We start from the raw sequence: 12,289 nt of genomic DNA on the forward strand, positions 1-12,289 counted from the left end.
CGAAAACAAGAAGCAAAAACAAAATGGCAGCCAAGGTGTTGGCACCACCTTTACAAACAGGTGTCCTCTTGTGCAAGAGGAGCCCCTCGGACCTGTTCTGCCTTCATCAGCCCCTTCCTGACTCACGCCTTCACTGTGTCATCGGCGTCATTGTCAATTATGCGACTCCAGCCGAGTCCTCCTCTGCTCGCCCATCTGCACACCTGCCTGTCATCACTCACTTTCAACACTGCCTCATAAGCCACTGCCCGGTTTGGGCTTGACTGAAATCTCTCTCATGGTCACCTCTCACTTAAGAGTTTTCCTGTGGGCAGAAACAAAGAAATGCAGGTATTATTGGCATCCGTAAACAGTTCCATTTGCCTGTCCTACTTGCTTTGTTTCTTTTTTGAGAGAGGACTTTGAAACATATTTTAGTTTTTATTAAAAATAATGCTTTAATTCCAAAGCCAAGAGATGCTTATTATAGAAAAATCAAAAAGTACCAATAGATAAAAAGAAGAAAATAAAAATTAGTTGCAATCCCTCCCATCCAATCACTGTTGACATTTTGATATATAACTTTTCAGACTTTTTTTTTCCTTAATGTGTATTTAGAGTTTTCCTTTTCCTTTAAGCAAAAATTAACCAATAATATTGTCTTATTACTCATATTTTCCCTTTAACAGTGTTGTAAATATTTTCTCAGGTCATTAAACCTGCTGTTTTGTAACCTGTTTTTTTCTCTTTAACAATGTTGTGAATGACTTTCCATGTTATTAGAGTTTCTTCCACAACAGCCTTTGTAAAGCTCATGTTATATTTCATCAAATAAGTAGGTGTTTGATTCTTTCAACCAATTCCCTTTGTTAGTCATTAGTTTATTCCTAGTATTCCAACTTAAAATCAAAATTTAAATTAAGTTCTTTGAAACAATTATTTTTGAATTACAAAAGTAATGCAAATACACTCACCTTATTAAAAAGCTAAACACAACAGTTAAGACTGAAAGTTGCTCTGATTTTACCACCATTCCCAACCCCCTCCACTGTTCACCACTGTTATTAGTCTGGTCTCCTCCTCCGTATTTTATTAAATATTCCACTTTTAAAAACTGTTCATCTTTTATTAAATAACTTTATGGAATCGCCTTTTTCCCCTAAAACCAGTTTACTTTTTATCCTCTCTACTTCTGTGTCATGAGCTTTTTGTATATGTCCTAATCTCATTTTCTCCTCCTGATTGCAGATAGAAAAAGGAGAACTGGGTTTCTCTCTCACGGGGGAATAGAGATTGAGTACACTTGGGTCCAGGCTCAGTAGCCCACAGGGGAATGACGGTATTGAGAGCCACAAGTCAGAGAGAGGAATTTGAGGAGATTCCACAAATGTCAGTACTAATCAACAAGTTAAAAATTGCCAGGCGCCCTGCTAACAGCTTAACTTTCTCTGCATCAGGAGCTGGGAATTCAGTTGGGGATGCAGTTTCTGCGGCATCCAGGGGGAGGACCTTAGTTTAAGGGAAAAGTAGCTGCAGGTCACACCTCTTAAGAAATTCAGAAGCATGAGAAGGCAGTGCACCACGGTGGTTAAGAGATTAGTCTTTGGGGCTTCCCTGGTGGTGCAGTGGTTAAGAATCCACCTGACAATGGGTGGATTCTTAACCACGGTTCAAGCCCTGGTCCGGGAAGATCCCACATGCCACGGAGCAACTAACCTAGTGCACCACAACTACTGAGCCTGCGCTCTAGAGACCACGAGCCACAACTCCTGAAGCCTGCGCGCCTAAAGCCCGTGCTCTGCAACAAGAGAAGCCACCGCATTGAGAAGCCCGCCACTGCAATGAAGAGTAGCCCCCACTCGCTGCAACTAGAGAGAGCCAGTGCGCAGCAACGAAGACCAAACGCGGCCAAAAATAAATAAATAAATATATACATACATTTATTAAAAAAAGAGAGAGATTAGTCCTTGGAGGCAGCAAGCGGGCCTGGGTTGAATCCCAGCTTGGCCACTTATTAGGGCTAACGACGATTTAACTTTCCTGTGTCCCCATTTTCTTTTTTGTAAAATAGTGATAGTAATAGCTTCCTTGCGGCATTGTTAGACGTTTTAGATGCGTGGAAAGAACAGTACCTGGTGCGTGGTAAGCATTTGATACATTGGTAGTTGGAGAAATAGATTCAGTCCTCTGAATCAGGAATTGGCTAGATATAGGATGCTGGTTTACGAGGGCTGGCTGCAAAGGAAGTAATGCATACTCATCTCCCAAATCATACAAAGCACAGCAACTTATTCTTGTACATTTAATGAGCTTGCTGTTTGTGGTCTTTCCCCTCGGCCTCATATCTGTACTGAAGTAACTGGGGCTCAATCAGGAATCCTGGCTCTGTCTGCAGAGGGTGACTCAGGCCATTACAGGGTAAGAGCCCCAAGCCCTGGCCTGTCTTATCTGAGTTTGCCACGGTTTTAGCAGACCTGAGGTTACCTCTGGGAGGCTGGGGGAGCTTTGCTGTTTCTTGAGATGCAAGAACTTTGGTGAGGATTGTAGAATTAACCTTAACAATGTAGATCAGAGAGGAGATCTGGTTTTTTGAACAAATGAATGAGAAGGTCCCTGACATGTTACTTGACATCTTTTTAAATTAAGCATATGATTTTTTTAAATGGGCCATTGTCTTCTACCTCTCATTATTCTAAAAAATAGTGTTCTATTTACCAGCTCCTCCCTAAAAATATGGCACTGTCCCCATCTTGGCCTCATTTATCTGATCTTTGGTTATCCAGATCTCTGGCTCTTTGATGTGCATGTTCTGCGGCAGCTTGTGGCTTAGGTGGAAGGTATCTCAGTGATTTCTCGGTGGACATGGTGGGGCCCGAGACAGCCTGCAGGGACTGCTTACAGAGGACAGTGTTTCGGGCCTGTGGCAGACTTTTCAGGTTAGGAACTTCAGACATACACTCAGAGAGCCGCTGTTCCCATGTTGTTGGGAGTGAAAGAATTCTAGCTCATTTATAATTCAGGGGCTATTCGGCTTGTGTTAAGTCTGTAGAAAGGACCTAGGAGTGATTGTGTCACGTGGTGTAGTTTTACTTTGCAATTCATTTTCTTCCCACTTGAACTCTTGAGAATAGAAGCCCATGAATAGCGAATCACCAGGAGACATGAATAAAACAGTCAATTTTCAGCAAGTGGGTAACTCCAAGTTTAAAGGTCTTAGCTCCCATGGGTATTCAGTGGACATTAGTGCTTTATGGGGCCTGTGTGATCTTGGGTTATAAATATCTGATCTAATTTTTAATTGACTACTTTTCTGAGCCTTTTTGGTTGGTCAGTCTTTTGGGGGCCCTCCTATTCTGGTTTCTTTGGCTGGCGGTGAAAAACAGAAGGAATGTGCACCTGTCTTATCTAGAAACACTGTCAAGTCACAGAGGGCCTGAGGACATCTCCTCATTTACCCCATAGAAAATGGTCATCTGATCAGCCAGGTGACTGGTGTAGTTCATCTTGGCTCTGTCCACAAGTACAGGGCCGACTCTATCCTGTAGATAGGCTCTGTATAAATGGCAACCTCAGGGCTCTGTTGGAGGTGCAGAGAACCTGGCTTATTACCTATTCCAGTCAGTGGTGTCAAAGGCCAAGGAATATTGCACAAAGCTTATGGTTTTCCTAACACAGTTCTTCACGAGGTGAAAACACCTGTAGCTGTGGTGAATGCGGGAGTGGAATTACTACCTAAAGCCTGGTTGTTCCTTTGTGGGACAGTCATCTAACAAGCTCAGATTGGCAAAGTATCAAGAAGGAAATCGGCATCCATTTTATTTTATTTGTTTATTTTTTAACCATTTTTAAAAATTAAAGTATAGTTAACTGACAATGTTGTATTAGTTTCAGGTGTACAGCAAAGTGACTCAGTTGTACATATACATATATCTATTCTTTTTTCAGATTCTTTCCCCATATAGGTTATTGCAGAATGTTGAGTATAGTTCCCTGTGCTATACAGTAGTTCCTTGCTGTTTATCTATTTTATATGTAGTAGTGTGTTCATGTTACTCCCAAATTCCTAATTTATCTCTCCCCCCCTTTCCCCTTTGGTAATATAGTAAGTTTGTTTTCTATGTCTGTGAGTCTATTTCTGTTTTGTAAATAAGTTCATTTACATCATTTTTTTAGATTCCATATGTAAGTCATATTATACGATATTTGTCTTTCTCTGACTTACTCGCCGTCAATTTTAGGTGGAGTATCCATTAATTAACTTTTGGGTCTGTACTTTAGGGAGTTTACGCTTTTATAAATTTCAGAAACTATATCTTGGGTTTAGTACGACTATCATATCCATAGATGAAGTATCTTCTACTGTCCTTTATTAGTTTTAGCCAGTTGTTAACTTCTGTCTCTTTGAACATGGAAAATATACTGGTTACAAAAATCATGGGAGGAGAATTTCAATCCAGTTACAGCAGTAAAAATATAATTTATAATTATGAATTTAGGACTGTTATGACATTAGTGAGTTCCCTGCATTCACTGTCTTGACGGGCCACATAATATATGTTCATATTTTTCAGCTTATCTCAGAACTGTAGTTGTGAGCTACAGTTTTGTTGTTTTATTTGAATTAATTTTTATCCGCTTCAAATGTTGACAGTATTGACATATATTCACACTTTCTCATTAGAGTCTATCGTCTGCCATGGCAAGATCTGAAGAGTTTTGTGAATTGCTTAGATTATACGAAATCAAGAACCCCAAATGGAATCTAGTTCTTAATGTTTCATTAAACTACTTATGTCATTCTACTTGATGAGATAGTTAAATAAAAAATTTAGACCAGTGAGGAATGAGAAAGTTCAAGTGAGGTCAGAAGAGAGCTGTAAAGGAGTGTTGCTTGGCTGTCTGTGTGTTCCCGTTTGTGCTGGGCCAGAGCCCCCACTGCAAAATATATATTTAAAAAAGAAAAGAAGAGGCTGTACAATTTAATTTCTTTCATTTTAGATAACAAAATAGGAATCCATTTTGGAAGCTGGTGTATTTTCTTTTCCATACATGGAAACAAGGAGAACCCTTGGAGAATTTTGCTAGATTCTCTTAGCAAAACTGCGCAAACTGCAGAAAACATGTAAATGTAAAAACCATAGGTATAAACATACGCTTTATACACATTTTTTTTTGTGCAAAAGAAGAGCCTGGGCCTTCCAAAGATTTTTACTTCAGTTTAGCAGTAAGGTCACTGGTGTTGAATAGAAAATTTCCAGAGATATTTACTATTAAAATCTTTGCACGCATTCTTTCTCCTTCTTTCCTTTCCCTCCCTCCCTTACCCCCTTCTTTCCTTGCTTCTTTCCGCTTGACACTTTGCTCTGTGTTTTCATTCTCCCCCAGTTTTCTCCTGCCTGCCTTCTGCCGGTCTCTGTGAGGCCCTGTTTTATAACCTCTCTCCCCTTCTTTCTCTGGTTTCATCTTCCAAATTCTTCAGGCTCTGAAATAATCTTGCTGCTCTTGACCTTCGACCTCCAGGCACCTGCTCTGCTTAATTTAGAGTTGAACGTGGAAGGTCTCAGGTGGACAGAATGCTTCCTCTTGGCTCAGGAGAAGAACCTGTCCAGCCAGGACCTGGAGCAGTGGTCTGGCAGCCAGCCAGGAGGAGCTGGCTCATCACAGCTCTCCAGAGCCAGTTTTCAGATTCCCCGAATGTGCCCGTTTTCTTAATTATAACCCAAGACTGCTTCATGGAATCTTTTTTTCTTTTTGGTCAGTTTTGTATGGGCTGCTGGTCTCTTACTGATGACTTTTTTGGGTAAAGGAATATTTTATCATTTTTTAAATTAGTATTATGAGTGAAAGATGATAATCCTATGCAATTAGTACTTTGCCTTTTTCAAAACTACCTTCTCTCCCCCCTCAGAAGAGCAACTACTTTAGCTGGGGATTTTTTTCTTTTTCTTTTTGATAGGATGTAGTACTCTTTATCCCTCAGTAAACTAGCTGTATCTGGGTAGGTCTCTAAGCCCACATGCTTCGCTCTCTTCCCCTTAAGATTTCCGGGCTTGAAGTCAGCAGTAGTTGTGGATAGAGATGCCGGTGGCCTGGAAATTCTTGCTGGTGACCTCACCTGCAGAGACAGTGGGCGTGATGCTGGGATATTGATCTGTCAGGACTTTGTGTCAGGCAGGAAATCCTGTGAAGTTCCTGCTCAGGGTTAACCAAATGGGAGCAGCTCTGAACGGTTTCATTCTTCTGTCCAGTCTCCTACCTTATTAAAATGTTTGAAGAAGCCTTTTTAGCCATGAGTTCTTGCTGACAGGCTGACCCAGGGTCAGGATGGTGGGTAAGGCATTACAACATGCCGTGATATGGGGGGATGAAAACAAACATATGGAGACTTGGTACAGACCTGGCATTAGAAGGGGTTGTCGTGGTGATCATCCAACCTTAGAAATGGGGTGCCTCTCATAGAAAGCTGGGAGTTCCTATCCCTGATGATATCATGATTAAGAGTGGGAGCCCTGAAGTTGACAGGCCTGGATGGGGATCCTGGCCTTGCTACCTATTAGCTGTGTGATCTGGGATCCTAAGCCTTAGTTGTTATTCCCATCTGTTAAATGGGCATAAAAGTAGTATTGGCTTTTTAGAATTTTTATGAGGATTCAGTGGGAATGGGATATAAAATACACAGCGTATTTCCTGGTGCTCAGTAAATGATTGCTGATTTTACTATTGATTTAGGACTCTGTCTACTCTACTGCACTGCTTTCTAACCTTTTCCAACAATCAGATTAAAGGCAGTAACATGTAGTTGTATTTATGACCCTGACCCCACAATGTAGAGAACTGTGTGCCAGCGGTCTTCACACTGGGATATGCATCACACCCCAGGGCATTCAGCAAGATGATGTGAGGTGGGCAGGAATAGTTTTAAGGGGACCATTTTCCAGATTCTCAACTTGTAGGTATTCTTTTTTCTAAAGCTGAGACTGTATCTGCAGTTAAAGTGTTACACCAGGTTTTTTATTTTTTTCCAACTTCCACTTTCACAGTTACCCCTTTTGCCATTTTTCTAAAGAAAGCCATCTCTCTCAGCCGTATCAAATCTTACTTTGGTGCCCTGTCTCAACGTGTTAAATCACAGGCACAAGATAAAATGGGGTCAATTTGAAATACTGGTTTCAGCAAAGCCTCCTTTAATTAAGCCACCGTCTCACTCAGAGTTGCACTGTCAGTAAAATTTTACTTTTAGGGCTAAATGCATTGAAATTAGAAGTAATTGTGTCATTTTGATTATAGATTAGTAATGCTATTTGTAGTGATTGTACAATACAGAAGAGTCTTTATGCTTAAAGCTTATTGGTCACAGGAAATTTTAGAAAATTAAATGTAAAAACCTATTTTGTGTTAAAGTATGCTAGGGTGACTAATAAGACACCCTGACATATAGAATTATACTAGGAATCTTAGGGGGGTGGGATTGACATCTAAATGAGATTTCAAGGAGAAAGAAGAATAATGTAAAATCTTCAACTGTTAAGAAAAGCTTATTTATTTTTGAATGAATGATGTTATGCAATAGGTATTTAGTCATCATGGTTTTTATATTTCATTGGATACATTTAAAATAACACACGGTTAAAATGTCAAAATTTACAATTAGCAGCAAAATATATCTTTTTTTTTTTTTTTTTTTTTTTTTTTGCGGTACGCGGGTCTCTCACTGTTGTGGCCTCTCCCGTTGCGGAGCACAGGCTCCGGACGCGCAGGCTCAGTGGCCATGGCTCACGGGCCCAGCTGCTCCGCGGCATGTGGGATCTTCCCGGACCAGGGCACGAACCCGTGTCCCCTGCATCGGCAGGCGGACCCTCAACCACTGCGCCACCAGGGAAGCCCCAAAATATATCTTTAAAATTCTTTAAGTTTAGGAGGAAAATCTGAGATGCCAACTTAAAAATGAGTCTAAGGGAACATGGTTTTTACGGGTTTTTTTGAGAAGTATGGTAGCCAAACGTTTGAAGACCTTTGTTATTTTTTATTGCTATTAATTTTTCACACAAGGGGAGGGCACTGTCTTCCTGCTCTTCTTCCTGTGAAGGGCAGGATTTAATTGGTCGGTATTTTGCATAGGTCTTACCTTTTGCTAATTAAACTTTAACTGAAAAACATGAATATCTTTCATGTGCCAGACTCAGTGCCGGGTATATCAGAAGAGACTCCAGGTCCTGCCTCCATGGAGTTCATAGTTCAGCCTCTACTCTTTGGGTTAGAGACTGAATTTTGATAGGAACTACAGCAGTCAGGTAAAAATGTGTGGCAGTTGAGTCAGGAACCGCAGGGATTCAACTAGGGATACAACTGTATTACTGCAAGTATGGTACTTGCAGAAGAAGAATGGTAGCATTCTTGGTTCTTGTAGGTACTGTGGCTTCTCCAAAGACTATCAGGTTAATATCCTTATTTGTCAAAATTAAATATGCCTGAAAGACTGCTGAAATTGGGCCAAGGAGACTGTGTTTTCCTTGTTTGATTGGGTTTTTATAAAGAGCATTGCTGTTCCACTGAGCATTTGTGAAAAAATAGTGTTAAAATTACTCTTTCAATGAAATAAGGACATCATATTACTGACCAGGGTTCTGGGCAGTAAACTCTTAGAGTGGCGGCTTCATTTTCTTTATTATCAGGAATTTCTTCACTTATGAATCAGAAGATTAATTTCATAAGTATTTTAGGAATAGCCAGAACTAAGAGTAGAACAGATTAACTCAACCTGATAGGATAGTGTTCTAGACACTTTTCATTTCTTTAGTGTTGAGCTATGCTAATTTATCAGTGTAATTAAATGTCATTTGAGGGGTGTGAGACTCAAAATTAGTATGTACTGAATTCAACATTTCACGTAATTTGTCTTAATTCATTTTTGAAGGGCATAGGGTTCTGTCTTACATAATAAAGAAGTTGTTTAAGTAAATGCGCTCAACTTTATTTTGCTTTTCCCCCTAGGTAAAAAGAAATGGATTATCTCAGACAGTTAGCCAGGAAGAAAGAAAGAGACAAGAGGTATGTTTTCCACCAAGCAGATGCTTTAGGGTTCCAAGGGGTGCCTGTTACGTTCAGCATTTTCCTCTGACGATGTATCCATTTTGTTGTTTTTTTTTTTACAAAAGGAGTATGTGATCATTGTCAAATAAAACTACACATAAGCCCCCATAAAAGAAAATTTAAAATATACCAATGTCATTTTAACTTAACAAAGCACCTAGTCTGCGTGTATTTACACTGGAAGAAATACGTTGAAAAATGAAACAGACATTACTTAGATCCTGGAACTGAAAAAGGGCGTTAGTGGAAAAACTGGTGAAATCTGAATAAAGTGTGAATATTTGTCTGCAGACAAAATGTAATGTACCCTGGATAGGGAAAGCCAGGTGAAGGAAATATAGGAACTCTGAACCCTGTTTGCAAGATTTCTATAAATCTAAAATTATACCCAAATAAAAGTTTACCTAATAAAAAGTAAAACATAATAAGAGGGTTTCATAACTTGAAGTTTAATAAATGCAGTTTAAGAAAATTGCTCACTGTAATAATATTGCGAAGTTGTCAAAGTACTTTCCTTCTGTTTTGTGCATGTGAGTATGCAGATGCAGAAGCTTAGGCATATACATGCATGTAAATCAATTCCACAGAGGACGTGAGATACCTTTTTCTTATTTCATTGGCCTGAAATAACACAAAAATATAAGGATGCTTTGTAGTGCCATTTTTTTAACTTTAAAAAAACAAAATAGTATATAACATTGGTGTATACGTCTCTGAGAATTAAAAATGTATTACATTTATAATTTTTTTCTTCTTTTTATTTATAAAGAAACTAAGACTTTCACTAAAATAGAAGTCCTACATTCTCCTCCTCTGTCTCATTCCCTTCCTGTCCTCCCCAGAGGCAACTATAATTATGAATCGATGTGTATCCATCCAATCACGTATTAGGTATATTTATGTACATATACTTGTGTGTATCTGTTAAGATGTAGATAAGTGGTATGATTCTGAACATGTTTTGGTTGGTTGCTTTTTACATTCAACATTGTTTTTGAGATTTATCCATGTTAATGCATGTTAATCTAGATCATTTATTCAAACTACTGAATAGTATTCCATTCTCTAAATACTACTTTAAAAAAAAATCTGTTCTCCTAGTGAGGGACAACAGGTAGTACTTCTTTTCTTTATGGTTAACATTGTGGCATAAACAATATTTCTCTCTGTTTGTGGACAAATTCAAGAGCTTCTCCAGGGTCCTAGTCCCATTTGAATATTTCTTTTCTTTTAAACCTATTCTGTTTCCCTTATATTTTGAAAATATTTATTTAGATTTGTGATTTAAAAAAGTAATGACTGGGAATTCCCTGGCAGTCCAGAGGTTAGGACTCTGTGCTTTCACTGGCAAGGGCCCAGGTTCAATCCCTGGTAATGACAGCAAATCTAACTATGGTTTCTTTCTGTTCCTGTACAGATATTTTAACAGGTCTAATGTGATTTGCTTTTAAGTAGTTGATGACCCAATTGCATGTTTTAAGTTATTACATTAAACTTATTATATTAAACTACCACTTAGTCATCTTTTCCTGTGATCTACTCTGTATAGTTTATCATATCTTTTTGTTTGAATCTTCACATTTTGGATTTGATTACAAAAGTCTCTGCTTTTGAAAATATTTTTTAGTCATTCCAAGGCACTATATCCATCAACAACCTGAAATCCATTATTTTTGGTCAGGATGGGTGAATTTTCTTTAGTTTGCATTACATTTCCTGATGATAATTGTATTGATTGAATAGAATCACACGAGATACAGGTTGAATGAGACTCTTAATGTTCTTACTCTTTACTCATTAGATGATTATATCACTTAAATCCCTGGAGCGCAACTGAGGTTAGACCAGTATGACTTCTCTAAAAGCTTATGGATGCTAAGAAGAGAGGTGAACCCCGAGACTAGTACCACTAACCTGACTTAAAGAATTATGGCTCACCTACCGGCAGCGGGGTGTCCACCTGCCTGTGCCTAACTGCTCCCACCCGGCCTCAGCTGGAGCACAGGGTCTCACGGGGAGAATCTTCTGTGCCCTTTGGGCCAAGCACTGAGGGGAAGAACCCTGGAGGTCAAGGGGGTTGATGGCAGTGTTACTAGGGTAGGTCTCCAGGAAGGATGGGAACCTCAAGCCTGCAAGGATGTTCACTACCCGTCCTTGAGGAGGAATTCTCCCTGCCTGGCCATTCTTGGAGAATCTGATTTTGTTAAGGTGCTAGATGAGTTCCTTACACAGGGCGCTGGTGTCTCTCCACATATATGGGTTGGCTTTTGATAATTAATGAACGCTTACAGGTAAACCACTGTGTGCCTGACACCAAGAGTTTCTGCCGAGGGTCCTTCGCTCCTTCTTGAGACACTGATGAGAGCAGAGAGGGTGGCTTGTTGGACGGAATTACTTTCAGTTGTATGAGTTTATATAAAAGAATTCCTGTGGCTGATAAGAACCTTTTGAGGGTAGGTCCAATCACGCTCTTTAATGAACCCAGAATATTTGTTCGTATTAACCACAAATTAGTTGGATTAAAACATAGGGAGAGAAAGGAGGACCCACAAGGGAGGGAAGAAATGTATTTGTGAGAAATTTTCTCTGAATCCCAAGTGAGGTCCATAAATCTTCACTGTCCCAGAGCAGCATGCTTTGAAATCAGGGCTGGAGGAGATGACCCCAAAGGTTAATTAATGTCACACTGAGATTTTACGACATGCCCTAGCTTCCTCCCAGAGATTCTGCCCCCTGGCAAAGTGTGACCTCAGGATGCAGTCTCAAGTCATCCAAATACTTTCATTTTTTCCTAGTTATATTCTAGGCAGTGACTCTATTTCTCAAAATTTGGGTATATGTGCCTTATATAAAGACAGTAGTTTGGTAATGTAGTTTTTAATACTTATCTTTTTGTATTTTTTAAGATATTATGTTATTCTTATAGCAGAATTATGAGAGCTAGGTTTAATTCTTTAATTGAAGGAATGAATAACACATTTCTTCTTCCTTCTATCAGGCTATCTTTGAAGTTATATCCTCTGAACATTCATATTTACTCAGCTTGGAGATCTTGATACGAATGTTTAAAAATTCTAAAGCACTGAGTGATACGATGACCAAAACAGAGAGTCACCATCTTTTCTCCAATATTACAGATGTCTGTGAGGCAAGCAAAAAGTAAGTTCACTTTCGTTTGCCTTTGGTCATGCCAAGACATTACTTGTTAACAAACAGCTGC

General features: G+C 39.3%; 1 protein-coding gene across 5 annotated transcripts in view; it reads left to right on the forward strand.

Moving 5' to 3' along the window:
• The window catches only part of ARHGEF26 (Rho guanine nucleotide exchange factor 26), a 168,789-nt gene that overhangs the window by 26,596 nt on the left and 129,904 nt on the right, over positions 1–12,289 (forward strand). For all 5 annotated transcript variants that reach the window (XM_060011456.1, XM_060011455.1, XM_060011453.1 and 2 more), the window contains 2 exons: positions 8,971–9,027; positions 12,068–12,228. In XM_060011456.1, coding sequence (XP_059867439.1) covers positions 8,971–9,027; positions 12,068–12,228 — 218 coding nt within the window. The remainder of the gene's footprint in view (positions 1–8,970; positions 9,028–12,067; positions 12,229–12,289) is intronic.

The sequence above is a fragment of the Delphinus delphis genome, chromosome 4, assembly GCF_949987515.2.
Source record: "Delphinus delphis chromosome 4, mDelDel1.2, whole genome shotgun sequence".
Lineage (NCBI taxonomy): Eukaryota > Metazoa > Chordata > Mammalia > Artiodactyla > Delphinidae > Delphinus > Delphinus delphis.